The sequence below is a fragment of the Chelonia mydas genome, chromosome 10, assembly GCF_015237465.2.
Source record: "Chelonia mydas isolate rCheMyd1 chromosome 10, rCheMyd1.pri.v2, whole genome shotgun sequence".
NCBI lineage: Eukaryota > Metazoa > Chordata > Testudines > Cheloniidae > Chelonia > Chelonia mydas.
The window spans coordinates 32,449,375-32,474,140 of record NC_051250.2 but is presented as its reverse complement, the minus strand read 5'-3'; the positions used below and the strand labels follow the sequence as shown (position 1 = coordinate 32,474,140).

At 45.3% G+C, this 24,766-nt stretch overlaps 1 protein-coding gene across 9 annotated transcripts; it reads left to right on the top strand.

Annotated features, from left to right (window-relative positions):
- Positions 1–344: 344 nt before the first annotated feature.
- Positions 345–23,863, top strand: HMOX2 (heme oxygenase 2). Of its 9 annotated transcripts, none has more exons than XM_027828843.3 (8): positions 399–497; positions 11,305–11,427; positions 11,549–11,704; positions 12,120–12,254; positions 16,749–16,866; positions 18,409–18,900; positions 22,774–22,894; positions 22,977–23,863. In XM_027828843.3, exons 4-8 carry the CDS (start codon positions 12,166–12,168, stop codon positions 23,099–23,101), a joined length of 945 nt encoding a protein of 314 aa, XP_027684644.1. In that variant the 5' UTR covers positions 399–497; positions 11,305–11,427; positions 11,549–11,704; positions 12,120–12,165; the 3' UTR covers positions 23,102–23,863. The 9 variants fall into 9 exon arrangements, with proteins under 9 accessions (XP_007066569.1, XP_027684646.1, XP_027684644.1 ...); XM_043524627.1 differs by having other exon boundaries at positions 11,549–11,862; XM_027828845.3 differs by lacking the exon at positions 11,549–11,704 and having other exon boundaries at positions 387–497.
- Positions 23,864–24,766: the final 903 nt, after the last annotated feature.

Sequence of the window (24,766 nt, the reverse complement as noted above, 5' to 3'; positions counted from 1 at the left end):
GCAATAAATAAAATTCATGGAAGCCCAGGACCTGCCTGTGATTTTTACTACAAATTATGCGGGGGGTGGACCGAAAAGGGCAGAGACTTTATTCTAGGCTATGTATATAGTACCTACTGCAGTGAAGCCCCAGCCCTGACAGGGAACTCAGGACACTCATTAATGATGGACAATCAGGGACAGCTTGTTGGCTGGGGCAAGGGAGCACGTGGGAGTGCAGAGTGCCATCCACGAGCTGCAAAGCCAGGGAGGGTACGTGGACGTTCCCGATCCACGGGCTATGCGGGGGGGCAAATGAGGGGCGGGGCCTCTGCAAAGGGGTGGGGACTGTTACGTCAGGGCTCCAGTCACGTCAGCCTGGGCTGAATTACGGAAAAACTCGCCGGTGCCCCGCCTTCTCGTGAATAATTAATCAGCTCGACAGTCCTTTGTCCCACCTTTTCCGGCAGGCCGAGGCGGCTGCGGCGCTGAGAGGAGCTGGGCTGGAGCTGCTGCGGGTGAGTGCCGGGCGGGATGAGCCCAGCGGGGCTCGGCGGTGCCGCTCGGTCCCCCCAGGGCCCGCTCGGAGCGTCCCTCGGCCGGGTGGGCGCCGCGGGGCGAGGCTGGTGCCCTGCCCGCCGGCCGTGCGGCCCCAGCCCCGGCGTGCGCCCCGCCAAGCGGGCGGGCCGGCGGTGCGGCAGCGGCTCGGGGTCCCTGACAGGTGGTGGCGGGGCGAGCAGTGTTCAGACCGCCCGCCACGGAGCCGTGTCGGCGTGTGGCTGCCGCTCGCTGCCCGGAGCCGCCTCTGGCCGGGGCGTGATCGAGGGGGGCGCCTCTCGGAGCCCGGCTGGGACAGGCGGGGGCGTGGGGTGCTGGCTCCGCGGAGCGGCGCCCCTGGCAACGGGCGTGCAGCCTGGAGCGCGCGCGGTGGCAGGCGGAGCGGCCTGGGCCCGTTGCTGGGGGCGGGAACCGCCTCGCCTCAGCCCCAGGAGGGCAGGTGGAGACCGTGACGGGCGGGCCGAGACGTGCCGGTGTGAGATCATCCCGCCTGTCTGTCCCGGGGGGTCACCGGGCACGTGCCTGGGGCTGCACAGCGCTGTCTGCCTGCGCTTTACCGCCCTCCGTCCTCTTGCCACTGCCCAGGGGCTGGCGCCTCTCCTGCCTCCCGGGGCGAGGCGCAGCTTTTCCTGCCCGTGCCTCAATGGAAAGGGCAATGCCATTCCTCGGAGAAAACGCTTCTCTTGCACTCCTCTTTTGGGATGCTTCAGCTTCTATGTCCATCACCTGTCACATTGGCTGTCCAGCTGTTGGTCTCTGGGGGTAGACTGTTTTTTTTTCCTCTTCCTCGTCTGTTTTTTGGTCACTGACTCTATATGATGAGTCTCCCTGGGTCACTGGCTGTCAAAAAGTGCCCTCCTCCTTATCATTATTGCTTAAATCATTTCCATAAAACACACAATAGGGCATATGCATAATCTGAAATTAAAAACAGAAAAGATTTAATTTTACTTGTGTCACTAAAAGTCTGGGACTGATCTCACTGTTACATGTCTGGATCTGGGTGCAAGAGGAGCTGATATACTCTTCGCTGCTGCTGTGTGTAATAAAGTTTTGATGCCATTCAGCTTCCTGGGAACTACGGCATTAATGTCAAAGGTGAAGGGGGGAGGGCAATCTCTGACTTTGACTACTACTACTTCTTCTTCAGTAAAATGAAATGGCTAGCGTGTACATTTCTGTGTGCATGTCACATCTTAACTTAAAAGTCCAAACACCCAACACCTTGAGACCTCACAATTTAGCACTGAGTTAAATGGATTTTATTGAATATTAAGTTTGCGTTACTACATGACATACTGGTTTTGGACTGCAAAACTGACAAGTTAGGGGAGGATGGAGATTTTTTTAAAATGTAAATATGGAAAATACCAAGTCCTTGTACTGTCATTTCTCTTCATGTCCATGGGGGTGAAGGAAGGTGATACTGTTTTGCTCTCTTCCAGCTGAGCTCATTAAGGCTTTGAAAGCAGGGTTGCATGTTTGTGGCTTTTCCCCTCCCAAACCTTCACTGGAGCACTTGTACTGAGGTTCATGTCTGTTTTATAAAGTCAGGCTAAAATCTCTTCATGGTAACGGGAGAGCATTGCTTGCTCTGAATGAGCAAATATTTGACAAGTACAATGCAATTGTAAGACTGGAAGGGACCTCGAGGTCATCTAGTCCTGTCCCCTGCACTCATGGCAGGACTAAGTATTATCTAGACCATCCCTGACAGGTGTTTGTCGAACCTGCTCTTAAAAATCTTCAACGATTGAGATTTCACAACCTCCCTAGGCAATTTAATCCAGTGCTTAACCACCCTGACAACAGGTTTTTCCTAAGGTCCAACCTAAACAGCCCTTGCTGCAGTTTAAGCCCAAAGCTTCTTGTCCTATCCTCAGAGGTTAAGGAGAACAATATTTCTCCCTCCTTCTTGTAGCAACCTTTTATGTACTTGAATACTGTGATCATGTCCCTCCATAGCCTTCTCTTCTCTAGAGTAAACAAACCCAATTTTTTCAATCTCCCCTCATAGGTTATTGTAGCAGAGTGTAGCAGGGCCCCCTTGACTTCTGCCAGGTTCATAAAGTCATGCTGAGACCCTCGGTTTAGTAACCACTGAGGCACTTTGTTCTCAGGCTTGTTCCCACCACCGTTTCATCATGTGCAAGTAACCTTTCACTGTCTACGGGGGGGGAGAGCTACCCCATAGCTTCCATTCCCTCCATTTTTCCTTTCTCCTGCTCTCTCCTGGCTTTCTTCTCTGAAGGCTTTTATGCAGTCCCCAGCTAATTAGGTAGCAGCTGTCTCTGTCTCCCCAGTTAGGGCCAGGTTATCTCCAGCCTGCTCTAATTTGTTCCCCTAACAAGGAGCGGGTGTGACAGAGGGCTGGATCTGCAACCCTTTGCCCAGCACCCTGTCGCAGTCATGTTTTCTAGACCTTCAGTCATTTTTGTTGCTCTTCTCTGCTTTCTCCAATTTGTCCACATCTTTCTTGAAATGTGGTGCCTGGGATTGGACACAGTGCTCCAGCTGAGGCCTAATCAGCGCAGAGTAGAGTATAAGAATTACTTCTTCTGTCTTGCTTAAAACACTCCTGCTAATACATCCCAGAATGTTTGCGTGTTTTGGGGGTTTTTTTTGCGCAACAGTGTTACTCCGTTCACTCAGATTTAGCTTGTGATCCCCAGATCCCTTTCTGCAGTACTCCTTCCTGGGCAGTTGTTTCCCATGTTGTATGTAGACAATGGATTGTTCCTTCCTAAGTGGAGTACTTTGCATTTGTTCTTATTAAATTTCATCCCATTTCTCCAGTTTGTCCAGATCATTTTGAATTTTAATCCTGTCCGCCAAAGCACTTGCAACCTCTCCCAGCTTGGTATTGTCCACAAACTTTATAAATGTACTCTCCATGCCATTATCTAAATCATTGATGAAGTTATTGAACAGAACCAGACCCAGAACTGATCCCTGTGGGACCCCCATTCAGTATGCCCTTCCAGCTTCATTTAAAAGCAAATCATTTAAAAGAAGGAAAAAAAAAAAAAAAGCCCACACCACCTTCTTCTTTAAGTCATCAATAAGAGGACAGATCCCTTCTGTTGCCTTGACATCAGTACTAGATGGCACCTTCTTTAAGTTCTAAGCACCTGGCTGAGATCTGCAGCTGGCTGAAGCTAATTCTTGGAAAGACAGAGCTGAAGCTAATGGATAGAAGAAAATATTTTGAAGAACTCTCCACTTCTATAACATCACCTTCTTTTGGGGGTGTTTACCCTCTGATTGTTAATCTACAGCTGACAAGAACTCTACCCACTCCTGTTGGAATCAACTCAGTCACACATCCAGGTCTGATATCATACAGAAAATTGACAATTTCATTGCAATCTAAAAAATAAAACATGAAGACTTGACATAGGATGCAACAGTGAGGCTTCTCAACAACGCAAGCAGCCAAGAGCATAAAAATCTTTGCTGTTCTCTGCATTTGGTTCCCTGTTAACTTAGATTTGACTCAGCATTTTTCAGTTCTCCTCTTAAGTTCGCCATGAGATTGATCCATATTTGTACGGGGACCACTTTCTGCTGCAAAATCAGGAACTCCCATGATAGCCAAGTTGCACTGGAACTGTCAGTTTCAAGAATTGAACTCTTGTATGTAGAAGGCTGAGCTTTCTCATTGAACAGCCTGAGGGTTTGGAATGAGCTCCGGGATGACTGTGAATGTCGGCATTTTCTGATCGAACTGCAAAACCCACTTTAACCAAGCCTTCCCATAATAACTTAACACACACATCTGGTCCCAGTTGACTAAAGGAAAGAGTTAAATATCTTTGTATACTCTAATTTTTGTGAAACATTTGGATTCCACTCTGATGGGTGCCATGTAAGAAACGAGATTTTGGCAACTGTGGGCAATATAGTAAAGTCCAAGGATAACATTTTGCTATCCCCATCTTAAAATTCCTCACTTTCTATTAGCGCTGGTGTTTCCAGTGCTAGAGGACAGTGGAGAGTGCTTGGCTGACTCTGTTAATTCTGTTAATGTCTGCCATGATATGGTTCCAAACAGTAAATTGACCTTCAACGCGCATGTCCTGAAACACCGTTCATAGCTGTCCCTTTAGTTCTAAGCCTTTGTCTCTCAGTGAGAAGCAATAGCTGCTGGGCAGTTTATATTTTATTTTTAATTGGACTGCAGCTTTTTAAATAATGGCTTGAACAAAGGGCCAGGAATCAGCAGCTCCAGAGTTCCAATTCCTATGCTGACACAAACTTCCTATGTGCCCTTTGGCAGGTACTAATCTCTTCCTCCTATAAGATGAGGATAATTCTTGTTTACATCATAGGGGTGTTGAGAAGACAGATTAGTTGACTTTGTAAAGTGCCATATCACTGCAAGTAGAAATGCCCAGAAAACACATTGCCTGATTTCTTATTGAATAAATGACTCAAATGATTTGATATTTTTATCTTTATCCGTAAACAGTTATAAAAATGTACTACTCAGGAAACGGAGCCAAGCAGAGGCAATGAGACACTAGAAATGTATTTAATCTGCTAACCATGGTAATCCATTAACAAGATACAAATAGTGCATTGCTCTTTTCTACATGCCTTATTTCTGGAAATCACTCAGGGCCTAGCAACAGCAATCTTCTCACTGCAATGAAATTGCTTGGTACAACTACAGTGCTAGGCCTGTTTAAATTTCTAATATGCCAGTACATTAATCATAATGAGGACTGCTTGAGCAGTCCTCAACTAATCCAGAGTAAACCATAATTTGTGGCCTAGCAGCAACAGATATTTTCCTATAGTAAATAGCAAAAAACTGCTGCTGGGAATTTAGTTTCCTCAATGGGATTATCCTTCTGGTGTCTAGTCAAACCACAGGATGTACTTGGACAACTTCAAAATAAACCAATAATGACGACTGTGATTTTTAAAATGTTGCAGGATTTCCAACTTTCCCCTTTGTCAGCATTTCAGTATGCAATCACAATTCATAGATGTGTTCCTCTTTGCACAATCACTGCTGGTCAGAGGAGACCTCTGCAGTTGAACTCCAGCTGACTCCTGGAGAAACTGCTGCTGTACTAGAAATACCTTTTTGGAATATCCTTATTCTGAAATCAGTTGTAGGCATACATCTCTGAATTTATCCATTTGGCCTGTTTTTGTTGTTTAGTGTTGGCCTTAATAAGCATCTAGTCCAACCAGATGATTAACAGCTTACTCCTCTACCATTTAGGAGTTAAAGATGGCCTCTTATTTGTACAGAGGCAAGGAAGAATCCATCCCAGATGTGGTCCTTCCCAGGATCTTGAACAGAGGATGGGAAGGTCCACAAATATCTACCCTTAGTAATCACAGGAAACCTTCCACCTGTTCCCAACAAATTAGAACAACAAAAGGTTAGGTCACTGCTTCATCAGGTCCAGTTTCCTATTTCTGGCTATGGCTGTTTTATGTTTTTATGGAAAGTGTCATACCCCTATGATGTATCTGGCCAACTGCAACAATGTACACGTGGGCCTGGAGGAGACACAATCATGTGAGGAAGCAAAGTTCTAGTTGCCATACTGGAGTGACAATAACACCTTCCCATGATATCCTGGAAAGCCTTGTCACATCCCTTTTTTTGCCATTAAAAAGCTCTTCTGCCCATCTTGTATCCTGTGCTTTCAAAAGAGATGGTGGAACTGATCTTCTATGGCAAGTCCGGTAACTGAACTATATTGTCAAATAGGTAATCATGTACCGGTTTCCATGGGTAACTGGACTCCCCACGCTAGTGGGTGCTTGTTTTGCTAGCTTTTTTCAGAGAACTGGGGTAGCTTCATTCAGAATGTTGCAGCCTCGCTATTTACGTGTATGTGCAAATTTTATCCTTTCACCTCTGTTGTGGAGGAACCTATTTTGGTTTCTTATCTTCAACAAAATTTCTATCTTCTTGGTCCTTTGTGGTCTCTTCCTGTTTCAGTTTTGCCACATCTGGCCTGCTTTCCACTGTCCGATGTTAGTTCTAATCTGGTGTGGCATCAGCTAAATGAGGAAGAATCTTTTTCTTTCAAACCCAACACACAACCTTCTGTGCTGCCTGCAGCCACCTCACCTTGTGGTGCAACTGGCATATTTTGCACACTATTCAGGGTTGTGCTAGTCGGCCCTTGGAAGTAGTACATTGTTCCTCTGTGTGTGTCAGGAAGTGGTATTGGTGCTTTTCTTCCAGAGTCAGTACTGAACCAATGCCCCTGTATTATACTTTGGGGCACTGTGTTGCTGGAAATGCTGTCCTTTGGATAAGATATAAATCAAGGTACTGACTGGTGAAAAGGTTCGCAGAATTCTTTATCAAAGAGTAATATGTCTATTAGTGCAGTGTTCTGACTGAATTGCAACGTTGATAATCATTCTGTCTTCCTAAATTTACCCTTCAGTTTCCTTTGGATAGCATTCCCCATCATCCTACACTATTGTGTAGTGTGGTTAGATGATTGCATGTTCCATCTCAGAGAGGGCTGCAGTTAACGGGTAGATGGAAGATATCCTTGTGTTTACTGTAATTGTTAGTAAAGGACTTTTAAGGTCATTCAGTATGGCAATATTTATAGTATTTTGGATCTATTACAATCCATGTGCTGTTAACAGTACACACAAGTGTAAAGAACTGGCATCAGCCACTTGGACAGAGTTAGAGGTACAAATTTAGTTCTGTAAAGAGCTTTGAAAATGGCATTTCTCTGAGATCTCTTACTGTCCCCACCTCACTGGTAATGCTTCCATTGTGAGATACATGAATAACACATCTGTCATAACTGCTATGTATTGAGTCGTTAAAAGTGCCGGTGGTGGTGCTGCCCGGCTAAGGCAGGCTAGTTCCTACCTGTTCTGACACTGCGCCGTGCCCCAGAAGTGGTCAGCAGCAGGTACAGCTCCTGGGTGGGGGGGCCACAGGGCTCTGCACGCTGCCCCCATCCCGAGCACCAGCTCCATATTCCCATTGGCTGGGAACCGGCCAGTGGGAGCCTGCGGGAGGCGGGGTGGTGCCTGTGGGTGAGAGCTGTGCGGAGCTGCTTGTGTGCCTCCTCCTTGGAGCCCGACCTGCTGCTGGCCGCTTCCAGGGTGCAGCATGGTCCGCGGTGCCAGGACAGGCACCTGCCTTAGCACCCCGGTGACCAGGAGCCATCCGAGGTAAGCCCACGCCCCAATACCCTGCCCTCGCCCTGAGTCCCACCCCCCCAAACCTGGAGCCCCTTCCTGCACCCCAAACCCGTCATCCCCAGCCCAACCCCAGAGCCTACACCCTCAGCCCAGAGCCCTGACCTCTTCCCACACCCCAACCCTCTGCTCTAGCCCTGAGTCCCTTCCACATCCCAAACCTCTCATCCCCAGCTCTGTTGGGTCACAGGCATCAACAATTTTCTCCAACTGGGTAGCCAGGAAAGAAGTTTGAAAACCACTGCTCTAGGGAAGGGGACTCTAGTCTGTTCCTTTCACTCAACAGCCACAGTCTAGAACAGATGGTATGAAGGTAAATATGCCAAGTTAGTATGACTCCTTATTTTCAAGTTCCCATGCCCCATGAATGAATTCAAACCTTGGAGAGGGTTGGCCTCCTAGACTTTGCTGGCCTGGGACTTCCACAAACACTGTGGAGGTATTTTCAGTCTTTTAAAATTATCAGTTTACCCTTTAGAAGCTTAGTGTTTTGAAAGAGGTTTTCTCCAGCATATGGCCCTACATTGTATGTAGGTCTACGGGAACTGGTGCCCTTTTTAAAGGATAAATTACATGAAAATGGAGCTAGAAGAACCCTGTTGTAATCAGTTACAAGAAAATGTAAAATGAAGGTGCTTTTTTGGGACTTATCAATCTTTCAAGGTCTGTTTGCCTCTAAAACAGTATCTCCTGCACATGCCATATGCTTCAAAACTAGCAGTGTTATGCTATACCATTTTTCTCTCTCTGGCACAAAAGCTATGGGAAAGTGCTTGTATTAATTAAAGAAAATCTGATACGTGTGTGGAGAGGAGACTAATTGCTTTCAAGTACTTGCTGCTACTGAAACTTTATAAACTGTATTATGAATTTGCCAAGGAAAATGCTGGTCTTAAAAAAAAAAAAAAAAAAAAAAAAAAAAAAAAAAAAAAAAACTGTGGGAGAGGAGTCGAAAGGCCACTTGGTGGGATTATTTGTTTACAAAATAGACCCAAAGAGTCAGTGTTATATAAAACCTGGTTGCTAAGAACCTTTATCAAACCATGTTACTGTGGCTTATCTCATGCAGTTCCTCTTGCCTGTCTTTTTTTTTTTTTTTTTTTTTTTTTAAATCTATTCTTGTTCAGTTTGCTTCCCTTTACATGAAGGATTTTGCTGGGGAGGGCGGTGTTTGTTTTTTTTGTTTTTAACCTCTGTTGTATCATTGAGTGAGTGGAAGTGATGCCAGAGCAGCTCTCTGCTCTCTGAACACTGCCTCTGCCTTTTTGAAGAGTACGGTGCAATCTCTTCCCTACCAGATGTGCTGCACTGCATGGGGAAAGGCTTTACTCTGCCCTGCCAAGCTTCCTGGTGCAATGGCTTAACTGGTGTAACTTGCTGCAGTACCAGAGATGCTCTGCTTCCATATCAGTAGCGGTTCTAGATCTGTATACCATTTCTCCAGAAGTTTGGTTTATTTTCTGGGGAACACAAGACTGAACTTTTGGAATGATTGGGCTTGAATGCAAATTTATGACTTTAAAACCTGAATTTTGAAATATTGGAGCAGGGACTAAATCAAATGCTCACTAAGAGCTCAGCTGTAAGGAAGTGGTGTGCAGACAAGATTGACCTACTGCTGTTTCTATGCATGTGTCTAGAGCAGGAGACATTCTATTTCCATCCCCATCTTGGCCAGACTTCCTTGTGTGAGCTTGGGCAAGTCACTTAACCTCTCTGCCTCAGTTCCTCCTTGTAAAATGAGATTAATACTATCTGAGGGGCATTAAGCAAAATTGAGTATCTGTGTAGCACTTGGAGAACACGTACTGTTCGTTTAACAGGTAGCTGTTAGAGCATGCATATTTGCTGTTGGAACTGGAGCGGTAATCAAAGAAAGGGAATGAGGAAAATAAGGACATGGTTGCAGAGACAAAGCTTGGAAAGCTTTGTAACTCTGACAGGCTTACCATGTCCAACAGAAAACACGTAAAGTAGGCTTTGACTGGTTTTCCAGGAAGAGTGAAGATTGTGGGCACTGCCTGGCTTGTGGGGGGATTGATAATAGAGATACAAAGCTGTGACCTCTAAGTCAGAAATTTGAATCTGGCTCAGTTTTACATTGACAAACTTACCATACAAAGAGTGTTGGCAACTTGTATGAAATGAGATGCTGGGTCTTAGGCCAGTTCCCAGTAGGCAAGTGTCTTCAGCATAATAGCTATCACAATTCGGGGCAGTTGGTATTCTTAGTAGAGGCCAAAGATTGCATGAATCATAATTGTGGTCACTGTAGGTATGTCTACACTGTGATTAGACACCTGCAACAGGCCTGCGCCAGCTGACTTGGGCTCCTGGGGCATGGGCTAGACCCTCCCATCTCACAGGTCCTGGAGCCCAAACACCTATACTGCAGTTAAACAGCCCCTTAGTGCAAGCCCTTTGAGCCCGAGTCAGCTGGCACAGGCCAGCCAGGGGTTTTTAATTGCAGGGTAGACATACCCTGTGAGTGATAGCGCCTTCAGGTTTGGGCAAGGCACATTGTGCAGGGCTGGCTTATCTGGCTATTGTTTGTGCTGCTTGTGTATCACTGAAGGCTTCGGTCTTCAGGACATTCCAGCTGGAACCTTTTGCTTGAAAATTTTTTTAGTAAAACTTAGAGAAAGTGGTGGGGGAGGTAGGGCAGTTACTGGAAGGCAGAAGGAGAGGGTTAGGAAACCAGAGGTCATTAACTGGAAGGGCAGTTAATTTATAATTGGTGCATCCTTTTTGTGTCTTTGTTCTTCAGACTGGGAGCTGGGGACTGAGCTGCCAATTCTGGCTTTACATTAACTAGCTTGGCCTGCTCTGCACAGTCTTATCTCATTTACTGTTTTCCCAGCCTCTGAACATAGACATGTAGGATTAAAACAAGCTTTCTTAAGGTGAGTGGTGACCTACGTATCTGGCTCATAGTGAGGTGATTGGGAGACATGGTATAAGAGGATGAAATGTGTTTCGCAGACAGCGTTTAGCACACATGCTTTCTAAATAATAAGCAGTGGGCTTGGTCTGTGCCCAGCTGTCTTCTGGCATTATCTGTCAGCTCTGCCATCTTCTACTCTTAACTTAGTGGTGATTAGTGTCTACCAGCTAATTGTCTTATTTCCCATTTTACAGATTTGGGGGGGTAGGGAGAGGGAAACAGAGGCAGAGTGGTTTACCCAAGGTGTCAGTGAGTCAGAGTTGGTAATAAAAGCCAGATGTTTGGCTCCTAGTCCTTAAAGTAATATGCAGTGCAACAGATTCAATATTATCTCAAGCTTTTTCAAATAGTCCTTTTTAAAGCCTATTGAATAATTGGGATCTATTATTTGGGAGAGTCCATGCTGGAACAGAATAATGTAAGGGGAACAAAAGAAAAATGCTTCAGCCGCATAGGAGTTTTGCTTTGTCAAACTCTTTGGACAGGTGTGGAGCCTGTCCTGGAAAGCCAGGCTAGTGAACTCTGCCCTTGCCTTTTTGAAAAGAACTGTGCAATCTGGAGGCCTGTTTTGCTAGCATTGTTTTGTGATCCCATGACCCATTTCTCTTCCCTTCCAGATGTGCTACGTTGCAGAGAGAGAGGCTTTGTTAATTCCCTGCCAAGCTGTCTGCCTTTGTGGCTTAGCTGGTGTAACTTACTGCAGTGCTAGTAGGAGAGAGGAGAGGCTGCACGTTGCTGATGTAAGCGAGTCGGTTGCAGCTCAAATCACAGAAACTAACGCGGAAAAAGATCTAGGGGGGAGGGTTGTTTCCCTTCCTTCCCCAGGTCAGTCACTCTGCTCTAAATCTTGCTTTTCTGCAGATGGCCTAGGGATTTTTTTGCAGTCCTGGTGGAAGAGAATTGTTTTGCTCAGAAGTATCATCATGCAGGCTGGTGAAATACAGGTCTTCTAGTCTGCTCAGTTGATTCACCAAACCCGAGTGGGAAGCCTAACTTGGATTGCTTGCTGAGTTACAGGTGTCTTTCTTGCACAAGGTTATAGTTTATTAGTATGTGAGCTGCTTTGTTATGCACTGTATGTAACTCTGAGCTGAGGCTGTCAGTGCCTTTGCTTAGAGCTGCAAGAGGGGACACAAGGTTCTTTGTTTTCTAAGGCAGTGTTGGACCATAAACAGGTAAGCTTGTATTATGCCCTATATCCTTGAGTCCACCAAGGGAGAATGTCAAGTGCACAGCTCTGTCGACTGACAATGCATGTGTTTGAGTGAGTTAAGGCTTTCTTAGCTCAAGGAATTGTAGCTTTTGGTGCTTCCCTCCACCCCCCCACTCCTCATTCAGGAATCCTCTGCTTTATTAAAGTCAAGTTTTTGCTCTTCAGTCACTTAGTGTTGCTGAAATAACTGGATGATGAACTCTGGCTGTTTCCAAACAGGACTGAAAAGTGAAGAGAACATTAGCAAGATCAGGTCTGTGGAGAGATGCCGTCTGATGTAACAGAAACCTCTGAGGGGGTAGATGAGGCAGAGAATGTCCGCTATGAGGAAACAGAAGAGGACAACAATGTCAGGTGAGTCCTGTCAGGCCCTCCTGGCTAGTGAGTGTGGGGCTTTACTTGGTTAGAACAACTTGTCTTCTAGAGGAGTATCTCTGCATGTGGGTTGCAGGCAGGAATGTGGTGCTTGCTGTCCCCTCTCTTTTTCTCTTTTCCCCCCCCCTTTCAGTAATGTGGGAACACTTTTCCATATATATTCCACCCCCATTCAGGAGAGAAGGATATCTGTAAATGGCTGAAGTGAAAGACTAGTGATGAGGATGTATTGGGATGTGAATAGATAATCCAGCTCATCTCCCTGAGGCCAGCACATTTATTTCCTACAGTGTTATCCCATCCAGTTTCAAATGACAAGAGTTAATAGGGTTTCTTCCACTTACTGTAAGATTTTTCCACAGCCTAATTGCTTTCTGCCAAGAAATAATTCCTTATATTCTGATTGAGATTTTCCCTTTGTTGTATGTTTTGGAGTGCAATAATCTATCCCTCCGGAATCACTGGACGGTTCAAAAGTCTTGTCTTGTGCATTTCTGGGGTGAAGCAGCTGCAAAGCTGAACCCTTTCATTTAAGGATCCACCGGGAGATGCTGTGACTTGATAAAGTGCATCTATTCACTTTACTAAAAATCAAAAACCCTATAGTGAGATGAAAATGCAGCGCACGTCTATAACCAGGAGTATATTGACTCTTTTTGTTATGCACCAAGAGTGTTCTCAGTAGCTACAACACCCACAGTCCCTGCCCCAGAGAGCTTAGTCTAAAAGATGTAGATAAAATCAGATGCACTAGGAAACCCAGAAAGAGCCTTTCACGGTATCTCCCTTACTGAAGGTTGGGGTGGAGAGTGCATTTGAGTAATATTTGTGGGGCTACATGGAGGAGATGGACCTTAAAGTGGGATTTGAATGAGAGGCTGAGGGCATGGCATGGCACACTGGGATTGGGAGGCTGTCCAGGCATTGGAAGCATGGAAGACCTAGAAGGAAGTGAATGTGGTGGTGAGGCTGGAATCACTGCTGGATTGAAGGGTGAGAGTGTTTTATCATCTCCTATAGAGCAGTTTATTAGAGTGGATCAAAACTGACTTTAAAAATCAGATTTTGTTGTCTTAATTTAAATTCAGTTTTCATTTGAAAAGTAAACCCATTTAACATTAGCAACCAGTGTTAAGGCTTCAATAGACTATAGTCTAATTTAAATTATTTTAATAAATATAAAAACAATATTCAAGCAGTATATGTTTGCTGCTGAGCTTTTAAAGAAAGTCAGGCTAAAGAACTGGTGGAAGTCACTGGCTAAGCATCTGGAACCAGGTTTCTGCAGTGTGGTTGTAGCCATGTTGATCCCAGGATATTAGAGAGACAAGATGGATGAGGTAATAACTTTTATTGGACCAGCTTCTGTTGGTGAAAGAGAGAAGCTCTCAAGCTGGCAGAGCTCTGTTTACTTTCATCAACAGAAGTTGGTCCAATAAAAGATACTACCTCACCCACCTTGTCTCTCTAAATGAGCTTTTGATGGCAGTAGGCTATTCTGCAGATGCAAAGAATATTTTCTTAATTTCAGTTTATCCTGCTAATTCATTCGTTTTCAGAAAGCCTTTGACAAGGCCCCTCACCAAAGCTCTTAAGCAAAGTAAGCTGTCATGGGATGGTAACTGGTTAAAAGATAGGAAACAAAGGGTAGGAATAAATGGTCAGTTCTCAGAATGGAGAGAGGTAAATGATGGTGTCCCCCAGGGGTCTGTACTGGGACCAGGCCTATTCAACATATTCATAAACGATCTGGAAAAAGTGAGATGGCAAAATTTGCAGATGATACAAAACTACTCAAGATAGTTAAGTCTCAGACTGCGAAGAGCTACAAAAGGATCTCTCAAAACTGGATGACGGGGCAACAAAATGGCAGATGAAATTCAATGTTGATAAATGCAAAATAATGCATGTTAGCAAACATAATCCGAACTCTACATATAAAATGATGGGGTCTAAATTAGCTGTTACCGCTCAAAAAAGAGATCTTGGCGTCATTGTGGATGGTTCTCTGAAAACATCCACTCAGTGTGCAGAAGCAGTTAAAAAAGCGAACAGAACGTTGGGAATCACTAAGACGGGGATAGAAAAGACAGAAAATATCATATTGCCTCTGTATAAATCCATGGTATGCCCACATTTTGAATACTGTGTGCAAATGTAGTTGCCCCATCTCAAAAAAGATATACTGGAATTGGAAAAGATACAGAAAAGGGCAACAAAAATGATTAGGACATTGGAGCAGCTTCTGTATGAGGAAAGATTAATAAACCTGGGACTTTTCAGCTTGGAAAAGAGATGACTAAGGGGGGATATGATAGAGGTCTATAAAATTATGACTGGTGTGGAGAAAGTAAATAAGGAAGTGTTGTTTACTCCTCCTCATAACATAAGAATTAGGGGTCACCAAATGAAATTACTTCCTTGTGTTTTAGACCTGCTGCCTATTATTTTTTCATACAATGAACAGTCAACCTGTGGAACTCCTTGCCAGAGGCTATTATAGTCTTGGCCTTCACAGGGTTCAAAAAATAACTGGATAAATTCATGGAGGATCGGTCCATCAATGGCTATTAGCCAGGATGGGCAGGGATGGTGTCCCTAGCCTCTGTTTGCCAGAAGCTGGGAATGGGTGACGGGATGGATCACTTGATTACCTGTTCTGTTCATTCCCTCTGAAGCATCTGGCATTGGCCATTGTCGGAAGACAGGAACTAAGGCTATCTGTTGTAGTAAATTATTAAAATCTGCCATCTCAAGGCACTAGTACCAGAAACAAGAAAGTCCTGTGTCATTGGGAAGGAAGAGTTCCTGTTTCCTACCTGTGATGGGTCACAAGCTGAGCGATCTTCGAGGTGGCACTAGTTCAGGACTGACTATGGGACAATTCCACAACTGGGAGTAGGGAAAACATTGAGGTCAGGTTGTTTTTTAACTGAAGCAGCTCAGAGGTTTGGAATGTTAATAGACGTACGTGAGATTGGGTTAATGGGCAGAGTGCAGTTGAGGCTGTCAAAGGTGCACAGCTAATACAGTGATCACAGGGAGATCACAAGCCATGTGGTGAAGGGCTTGGTCACTGTTCTGAGATTACATTAGAAGCTCAGTTACGAACACCTTGGGAATGGAGGTTGTTTGTAACTCTGAACTGTTGGTAACTCTGATCAAAACATTGTGGTTCTTTGAAAAGTTTACAACTGAACATTGACTTAATACAGCTTTGAGACTTTACTATGCAGAAGAAAAATGCTGCTTTTAACCATCTTAATTTAAATGAAACCAGCTCAGAAACAGTTTCCTTACCAGGTCAAATCTTTTTTTTTTTTTTTTTTTTTTTTTTTTTTAGTGGTTTATGTTTAACACAGCACTGTACTGTATTTTCTTTTTCCCCCTCCCCCTCTCTGCCTCTGCCTGATTGCATACTTCCAGTTCCAAATGAGGTGTGTGTTTGACTGGTCAGTTTGTAACTCTGGGGTTCTACTATACTCTCAAAATTCACGGTAGGGGAATTTGTGCAAAAAAGTCAGTTTTAATGACTTGGTATTCGGGTGTCTGAATGTGGTGAATGGACCATACCTGTTAGCCTCTGTCTCCTGCTGGTATTGCTACCTGTCAGACCTCAAGGCACATCCAGACTGTGCTAGAATGTGGATTCACACTACCATAGCTCAGTAGTGTATTCAACATCTCTTATGAGCTGCTGTCACCTTTGTGCTTGATCTTATTCTCTGAGCATTGTCAGTTGGATTTCTGTTGCATCTGGGGTAATCACTGATGATGACTTTGTGGGACAGTCCTGGGTTTGATGAGACTGCCTGTTTGAGGTAACATATTGGGACTGGATGTTCAAAGCAACCCAAAATGTCAACAGGACAAGTGTAATGTCATCATGCTGTGGTTATTGTTCTTCAGCATGTTTTGTATGGTGGTGTTTGTACTTCCATGCTGACAGTGTGATGATGTGAGGCACAGTCCTATCCCAAAGACAACATTTTAAGAGACCATGATGGTGATGTCCAAAACCTCACTTGTGGGACCTTACAACACAGGTTTATGTAGTATATTTCATGTAAACTGTATCCCTGAAGCTTAGGGATGTGCACAGGAATAAAAAATTGGCTGATTTTTGGAGCGGCACTTTGTCCCCTGTGGCCAGAGGAGCAGGCTTTCCCCTCCACATTTTGAGCCAGAGAATAACTCTGTCTTGAGCTGGATGTCAGTTAGCACTAATTGACAAAAAGACACAGATGGCATCTTCCTGGAGCTTGCCATCAGCAAATAGGAATTCAGTTTCTACCAGGTCTAATGCAGGACTGGCCTGAAGCACAAACAGCTGCCTTGGTCCAATGTATGGGCCTGGGCCTGGCCCTGGCCCTGTGTAATTTAAAAGTTGCTCTTAAGACCTACAGAATCTTCCTGGGATCCTTTGGGCATGTTCTCCATCTCATGCCCTTTGTGAATTTCTGTTCTTCACAGTCCCACTGACCTCTCAGAGATGCTCAAGGAGGGGACGAAAGAGTCTCATGATCGTGCAGAGAACACTCAGTTTGTCAAAGACTTCCTGAAAGGACGGATCAAGAAAGAGCTCTTTAAGGTTTGCACTTTTAACTCTCTGCTTCCTTAACAGCATGTGTGATAAGCTCTTGAGCTGTAGAGTTGAAAGCTCTATCCCAAATTGGAGACATGACACACTGTTACAATGAGAGGAAGGATGGTCCAGTGGTTAGGGCACTAACCTGGGACTCTGGAGACTTGGGTTCAATTCCCTGCTTTTTCAGAAACTTCCTGTGCGAACTTGAGCAATTTGCTTAGCGCCTCTCCCTCAGTTCCCAGTCTCTAAAATGGGGATAATACTTCCCTATATCAGACTGAAGCCCTTTGAAATCTACTGATGACAAGGGCTATATAAGAGCCAGGTAATATTTTTATGTTCTGGGTGTGGATTTTTACTTGTCATGGGCAAACTAAATCAAACTAAACTGCTGGAAACCTGACTTGCCTAGAAGTGACAGTGTGTGTAACATGTCAGGGAATCCAGCATGGTGTCTCACTCCCAGAATTAGCAGTACCTTGTAGTGCTACAGAATTGGCATAGTTAGCAATTTGGGTTGGGAGTCAGCTTAAAGTTGCTCCACAGCACCTTGTGCTGGCTGGTCTGGAAAACAATTAATGGAGAGCTAAAGCAGTGTTTCCAAAACAGTGGGTCCCCACAGACAAGTGGGTTGCAAGAAGGTTCTAGATGGGTGGTAGGCTTGGTGTGGAAGGGAGGCCCCGGGGAGAGGTTGTAAAGTGAGCTTACCTCACATGTGTCCAGCAGCAGCAGCAGCTCATGTCCTGTGGGGCTGGGCCTGCCTCCCTGCTCTTGGTGTTTGTGACCTGGTGCAGAGCGTTGTAACTCCACTTGTGTTTGGCTCAGCCACCCCTCCATTGTCATGACTGCTTCTGGAAGCCCCTTAACGTCATGCCTCAGGTCTATAAATGCCAGGGCAGTTGAAATTTTCAGAAAGTATTGGGAATTATGTTAGCTATTTATACTAAGGTGTTTTCTCTATTGTTTTAATTGCCAGTCCCTTTTGAGCAGATCAGAGCATTCAGCATAGACATATGAACGTCATCTTTTGATCATAACAGTCTGCACATCTAAATAGGGGCTTAAAGCAGTAATGAATTAAACTTCTCTACACCCTTTTGAAGTAGGATGTGTTGTCCCCATTTTACAGATAGTATTGAGGCATAGGGGTTCAGTGACTTGCTGCATCACCTTAGACAAGTCCATAGCAGAACTGGCAGTAGAACCTAGAACTCTGGGCTCCCAGTCCAATGCCTTGAGGGGAAGTCTGTTCTCCATTACAGAAATCTGAGGGAGAGACGATTTCTCAGGACATCTCATCTGTGTTCTGTCAGTCCCTGCAGGATTGTCCCTACAGTCTCATGTCTGGATGTGTCCCAAGCAAAGGGACTTCACCATTTCCTTTTAAGATTCCTTCCCAGCCTAATAGATAATATGGTGGGGCAAGTGTGGTCTGTATGGAGTGTGGTTTATTGGGAGGAACGCATGGGTCTGTACATAATCTGTCTAAATACATCATTCTTTCCAGCAAGTGGTCTCTCACATACATTGTGCTTTTGTTCCTAGTTGGCTACTGTGGCACTTTACTACACATACTCTGCCCTGGAAGAGGAAATGGACTGCAACAAGGACCACCCTGCATTTGCCCCTTTGTACTTCCCTCTAGAGCTTCATCGGAAAGAAGCATTGGCTAAAGACATGGAGTATTTCTATGGGGAAAATTGGAAAGAGAAGATTCAGTGTTCAGAGGCAACTAGGAGTTACGTAGACAGAATCCATCACGTTGGGCAGTATGAGCCGGAGCTGCTGGTAGCCCATGCCTACACACGGTACATGGGGGACCTGTCTGGGGGCCAGGTACTCAAGAAGGTAGCCCAGAGGGCCTTGAAGCTGCCCAGTACTGGGGAAGGGATCCAGTTCTATGTGTTTGACAACATTTCCAATGCACAGCAGTTCAAGCAGTTCTACAGGGCCAGGATAAATGCCCTGGACTTGGACAAGAAAGCCAAGGAGAGGATTGTGGAGGAAGCCAATAAGGCATTTGAATTCAACATGCAGGTACCATGAATCCCCAAACTCTTGTAACTGCCTGTACCTAAGTAAGCTACACTGCTTTAATCTTCTACCTAGTTTAGACGGAATGTTACTGTTCCTGACAATGCAGGACTGATGGCGTTAGCTAAATCCAGGGGTAATGTAAACAGGGGAAGGAGGAAAGAGTAGAGCTATAAGCCTTTTAAACAAGAAATGCAAACTGCATCTGATGTCTCTACTAAGGACACGTAGAGCACTACCATGCTCGGGCTCAAATCTTTGTTGGGGCCTCCAGGAGTTATTGTAATGCCAATAATTAATACATGCTTAAGTATTCAGTAAGATAAAGGGAAGAAAACAGGCTTCCTCCAACGGGGAAAACCCCACAAACTTATCTGAACCTACGTCCAACCTTTGGAGTGCCAAGGAAGCACTTAATTAGCCAAATGCATCATACACTCAGGGGCTTCCACATTCTGGCCATCTAAAGGCTGACTTGACGATTTAGCAGGATCCTGAGGGCTGCTTTGTATTTATATAAAACGGAGCAGACTGCAGCTATTTTACCTCTTTAATCTGAAGGTGTAACCTAGAGACTAAACATTCCAGCATGCAGTGGGTCATCAGGACCACACAACCTGCTTTGACTCCCTATCAGTCAGATGGGAGAGTACAAGTTTGATGTACAGGTTCTACCTGTTTTGGCCTCTATGCACTTAAGTATTGTTGTATTAATTTAGATGGGGTTAACATGACCAGTCACTGTCCAGCATTAAATAGTATTAAATTAGGTTCCCCTCTGGCCTAGTCTGGTCAGAACATCTCGGGATTGAGATGACAAAGGCCCAGGGTCCCAGGAGATAGTGGGGGTGGCACCATGATGGTGAAGCTTGCTCAAGTAGCCAATTTTTTTCTTCCCCCAAATCTTTCTTTAAAGACCCACAAAGGGCCTATCCCCTAATTGTTCCACCGATTAGGCCTAGTCTTTGACACCTCTATTTTGTTTCATTGATTTTCTGATTCCGTGCTTGTTTACCAGGCATGATCTTAATACAGTCTTTGAATTACATCATTAGGCCTTTTCGTTTAGAGTAATTCAGTCTGCCCCCCCTTTCCCCTGCCTTTCATATCTTTTCTCATCAACACTCACTTCCTCCAGTTGAACTCACAATTAAGGTAAATTTTGTAGGCCCAATTATCCCAACAGCACCCATCTACCATGTTGAGCATGCTGGGTTGTATCTTCTACACAAGTTAAATGCAAACTATTTGAGCCTCCTCTCCAAGCTTCACACCAAGCAGCAGGATGCTTCTGTCATAGTCTTGCCCTATTTATTTGATGTGTTCTTCCATGTCATATTGAATCCCTACCTGACGCTTTCCCCTGTTGGCTGGAGTGTGAGAGCACAGAGGAGCACAAGTTATGATTTCTTACATTCCCAGTTCAGTTCTACCAAAAGTAGTTCTCTTCCTCCCCTTCTCCCCCCCGCCAAACCACCCCCCCTCCCCCCGAAACCCTGGAATAAAACTATCCAAGTACTCTCTTGCCTTGTTCAAGCTGTGATAGCTGGGTTCAGAACATGGGGGACACAGGTCCCAGCAAATGGTGCTGTAGTTCTCCTTAACTTTTGTTTTAGACTAAAACTCCCTCACACTCCAAGTTGGGAGGGGCTCTCTGCCAGCAGACAGAATCAAGGGGAATGATGAAGCTCAGCACTCTGTTTGGGGGCGGGATGTAGGGCAGGGGGGAACGGAAAATGTGTTCACAGGGACTAAAGGGAGCAGAGTGAAGCTCACAGGAATGTCTGAGGAGAGAATGGATTGGGAAAGGGGTTTTTCAGTCCAGAGCCTAAAGGGAAAGGAACAGCAGCAGAGCCTGGTGGCCTCAACCCTTCTACAATACTCAAGGCTGTTTTGAGTTGCTAATACGCTTCACTGAGACCTCCCAACTTTTCCTTTAGGCACTTGGGAGAGGCCTGGGACACTGCTGGTGAAAGCAGTATTCTCATCTGTGTGGAGTAGAATCCCACCCTGCCCTGTCTTACCTGGGACTCTGACTTTTTTTATTCCTGTAACAGTAGCTCCCAGAATATGCTTGGTGCTGTGCAGGCATTTCACCTTCAGTGAAACCCTGTAAAATGAACAAGAAAGATCTCTTGAATCTCTCACTTGCAAACAGGGCAGAGTTCCAGGCTGTAACATTCCCATGGCCTGGCCAGCTCTGGAGAAATCAGTTTTAAATAGGGCTGTAAATGGAGCTGACCCCTCCAAACTGACATTTGCCCTCCTTGGGAGTAAACAGGAGTAGAGAGACCATGAATCTCATTGCGTATGTGGATTTCACGTGATGCACTAGAGAACAATTAGTGCTGTTTATGACAGTCAGATGTTGGCACTTCTCCAATGTTTGTTTTTCAGGGGCCTGTAGGCACAGATAGTCCCCAGTAGGCATTTCAAGATTTTTGTTTTTTAGGACTGCTCTGTATGTAAACATAGTGGGGGGAAGAAGAGCCAAGGTCCCCATATAATAACGCTGTGGACTAACCGTGTGGGATGTGCCCTCTTGCTGGTGATCCCTGCTTGATGTATCTAGGGTTATTTCCCCTCCTTCATGACTCTCACGGAAGGGTGGAAGATGGGATTTCTTCACAACCTCTAGGATTTAAGGATCCACTCGTTCCAGTACAAGAGGGCCAGCACCCTGTCCCTCCAGTTTCACAGGGCTCACTGAAAGTTCTGCTACCTTTGTTGCTGGCGGGAGTGCTGTGTCATGTAAAGTCCACAGAAACCACAAGATTCACCTGCAACCTAGACACCTGTTTTAGGTGCCAGCATGTAAAGGGCTCATCCTGTTTTACAGTGCTGCATGAAACTGTTCTGTTTAATGAGTAACATTGCTGGAGCAAGCTGCACAATAGCATTTCAACAGAGAAGTCATGTTGTTAGCCTCAGAGTACTTGGAGTTGCACACTTCATTTAGTAAATATTGAACTAAAAATAAACCCTAGTACTCTGTTCAAGGGTTTAGTTCTAGTCTGAAAATGGCCCCGCTTGCCTAGTGCATCAGAACTAGAAGAGAGAATTTAATTCTCATTAGCCTTGCAGAGTAAGCCTGCCCTGGGGGAGTGAGCTAGAGCAGTGGTTCTCAACCAGGGGCCTGGGCCACCACCAACCAGGGCCAGCGTTAGACTTGCTGGGGCCCAGGGCAGAAAGCCGAAGCCCTACTGCATGGGGCTGGGGCCCTGAGCCCCACCACCCAGGGCTGAATCCGAAGACTGAGCAACTTAGCTTTGTGGGCCCCTTGTGGCATGGGGCCCGGGCAGTTGTGCGGCTTGCTACCCCCTAGCCCTGGCCTTGGCTTTTATATGCAGAAAACCAGTTGTTGTGGCCCAGGTGAGCCATGGAATTTTTATAGCATGTTGAGAGGGCCTCAGCAAAAAGGTTGAGAACCCCTGAGTTTGAGTATACTGGTTTGGTTCTTCACCAAAATTCCTAATTCAACTGACATATTAAAGGTAGGAGCAGAGCTTTAACACTCAAGCCTCAGACTGAGTTTGCAGGGCTGGCAGCTAGGAAAAGAAGCAAAGACTTTCAAAAGCGACTGCGGGGGGGGGGGGGGGGGGGGGGGGGTGTCCAATTTTTGAGAAAATGGGTGATCAGCATGTTCTGAAGACCCAGACCCCTTTAAAATGTCAAGTTAGGCACCCAAATTACCAGTCCCTTCTGAAGACCTTGGCCAGCAGCTCTTGTTAGCTGAGCTAATTTGATCTGGAAATTGAGACTAAATGTGAGATGACACTTCAGCTTCAAACTGCACTTAAGTGAAATTTACAAGAATGGCTGTGAAGTGCTGTTTGCTCTTGGTGACTCTCATTGAATCTTCATTTTCCCTTGCAGGTATTTGATGAATTGGACAAAATTGGTGCATTGTTAACGGAAGAAGCCCAGGATGGAGGGCTCCCAGTGCATGATGGAAAAGGAGACCTGCGCAAGTGCCCATACTATGCCACAAAACTAGGTAGGTTTTCTTTTATTACAAGTACCCCAGAAATGCAGATTAATGTGATATTGCTAACAGTGCTTTCTGCCCTTCCCTGCAGGCAAGGGGGACTCTGGCTGCCCTTATCACGTTGCCATGGCCATGCTGAAGCAGCCCACCATACAGTTTGTCCTTGCAGCTTGCATTGCCTTGGCTGCAGGTGTTGCAGCCTGGTATGTGATGTGATGGATGGACACTAGATGGAGTTACCTCGTGGTGACACAAGCAGATGAACACACACTTTTTGGGACTGCTCCTCTGCTGTTGGTGGAGTTTTTAAATGCAAGATTTAAGTAAACAATAAACCAGAATCTGCAGTGAATGCCTAGGACTGTTTGCATACCAATAACCCAAATACTGCATGGTACCACACCTAGTAATCTATATAATTACCCAGCAGGGTTCTGAGCTAGTAACTTAATGCAGGAATTGTAGTCTAGCTCCACAACTGCTACTTGAAGCCAAAATCTATAGTGACCTGGTGCGGGTGTTAAATCAGGGGATGGCTTTAGCCAGCTATTGTCAAATGATCAGCTCTTCATATCCCTGAGCAGGCTAGGGTTTGATAGTGTTGTTTGCCCCTTCCAATGTAGTATGGCTCCTCACATGCTGATCAAGCATGTAGTTTGTGACACTGGGACAGAGCATTCAGAGCTGGCTCAATCAGGAATTGCACTTTGTCCTTCCCAAGGAGAAGGTGGGGGGGGAATTCAAACTGCTCCAAAAACAGCTCAAAGGCAGAATAACTTGCTGCTCATGCTGCAAGGACCCTAGGCTCAAAACCAGTTTTATAAATTAGGGTCCTTTTTTGCCCTGGCATGTAGCAATTGCTGAGCGAATAACTTCGTATGGGCTGGGGGAGCAAGTCCTTGTATATATTTAATGGTTAACTTTTTCATGTAACTTAATTGTGATAAAGCCTTTGATCCAATAAAGTTTATACTCTGATGTCTTCGTAAGGGAGTTTTTCTTCCTGCAGAGAGGTGGAAGAGGAGAGGTCCAGTCCCTGAGAACTTCATTGCAAACTGGCCTTTACAGTCAGTTCATCTCTGCAAGGATGGATGTAAGGTTGCACAGGGAGCATGTATTCACAGCATGGAATTCATTTAGGAGGCTTAATTTGGCACTGGTAATTACTATGTGCAGTGTTGTGAAACCTTGACTTTCCACTCACTCCTTTCAACTGGATCTCCAACTGGCATTCTTCTGGGCACTCTGGACAGACTAGCTTTGGTTTTTGCCTCCAAAATTATTCAATTTATTAGAGCAACCTCAAGAGGTGGAATTGCTTACCTATACCATAGCTGCATGTAAAACCTTGTGACATTCTTTCCTATCTGAGACTCTCAAAGGAAGTAGTTTGCCTTCTGCTCCTTATGTCCAACAGACACTTGGTTGCTCAAAAGTGAGGGCTGCTTTTGTCACAAAGGAACAGATCTTGCCCCTCAGACTGTCTAATCATCATGGAAACCAGATTCTAGTGTGTGACAGTGAATTGAATTGCACTGTAGATGTTATTGCAGGAGCCCTGTCCAAGGGCTGGGTACGGTTTTGGAGGGATCTTCTAGCATGTGAATTGTATCTGGTTAACTAAGGAAACCAAGCTTTCCTCATGCTGCACAGGATGCAGATGAATATAATTATTTTTTCTTTCCCCAGTAGCTTTCATATGCAATTTTCTGTCTTTGTTAGTCTGAGAGAGAGCTGGGATTGCTTGATGTATTATCTTCTGAAACCATGGGCCACAGCAGGGGTTTGTGCTATTGGAAAGGGTATGCCACTGTACCTTTACACCAAGCCCACAGTGGGCAACCTGAATGCCTTTGGAGGAGTGGTGTCCCACTGCAGCCA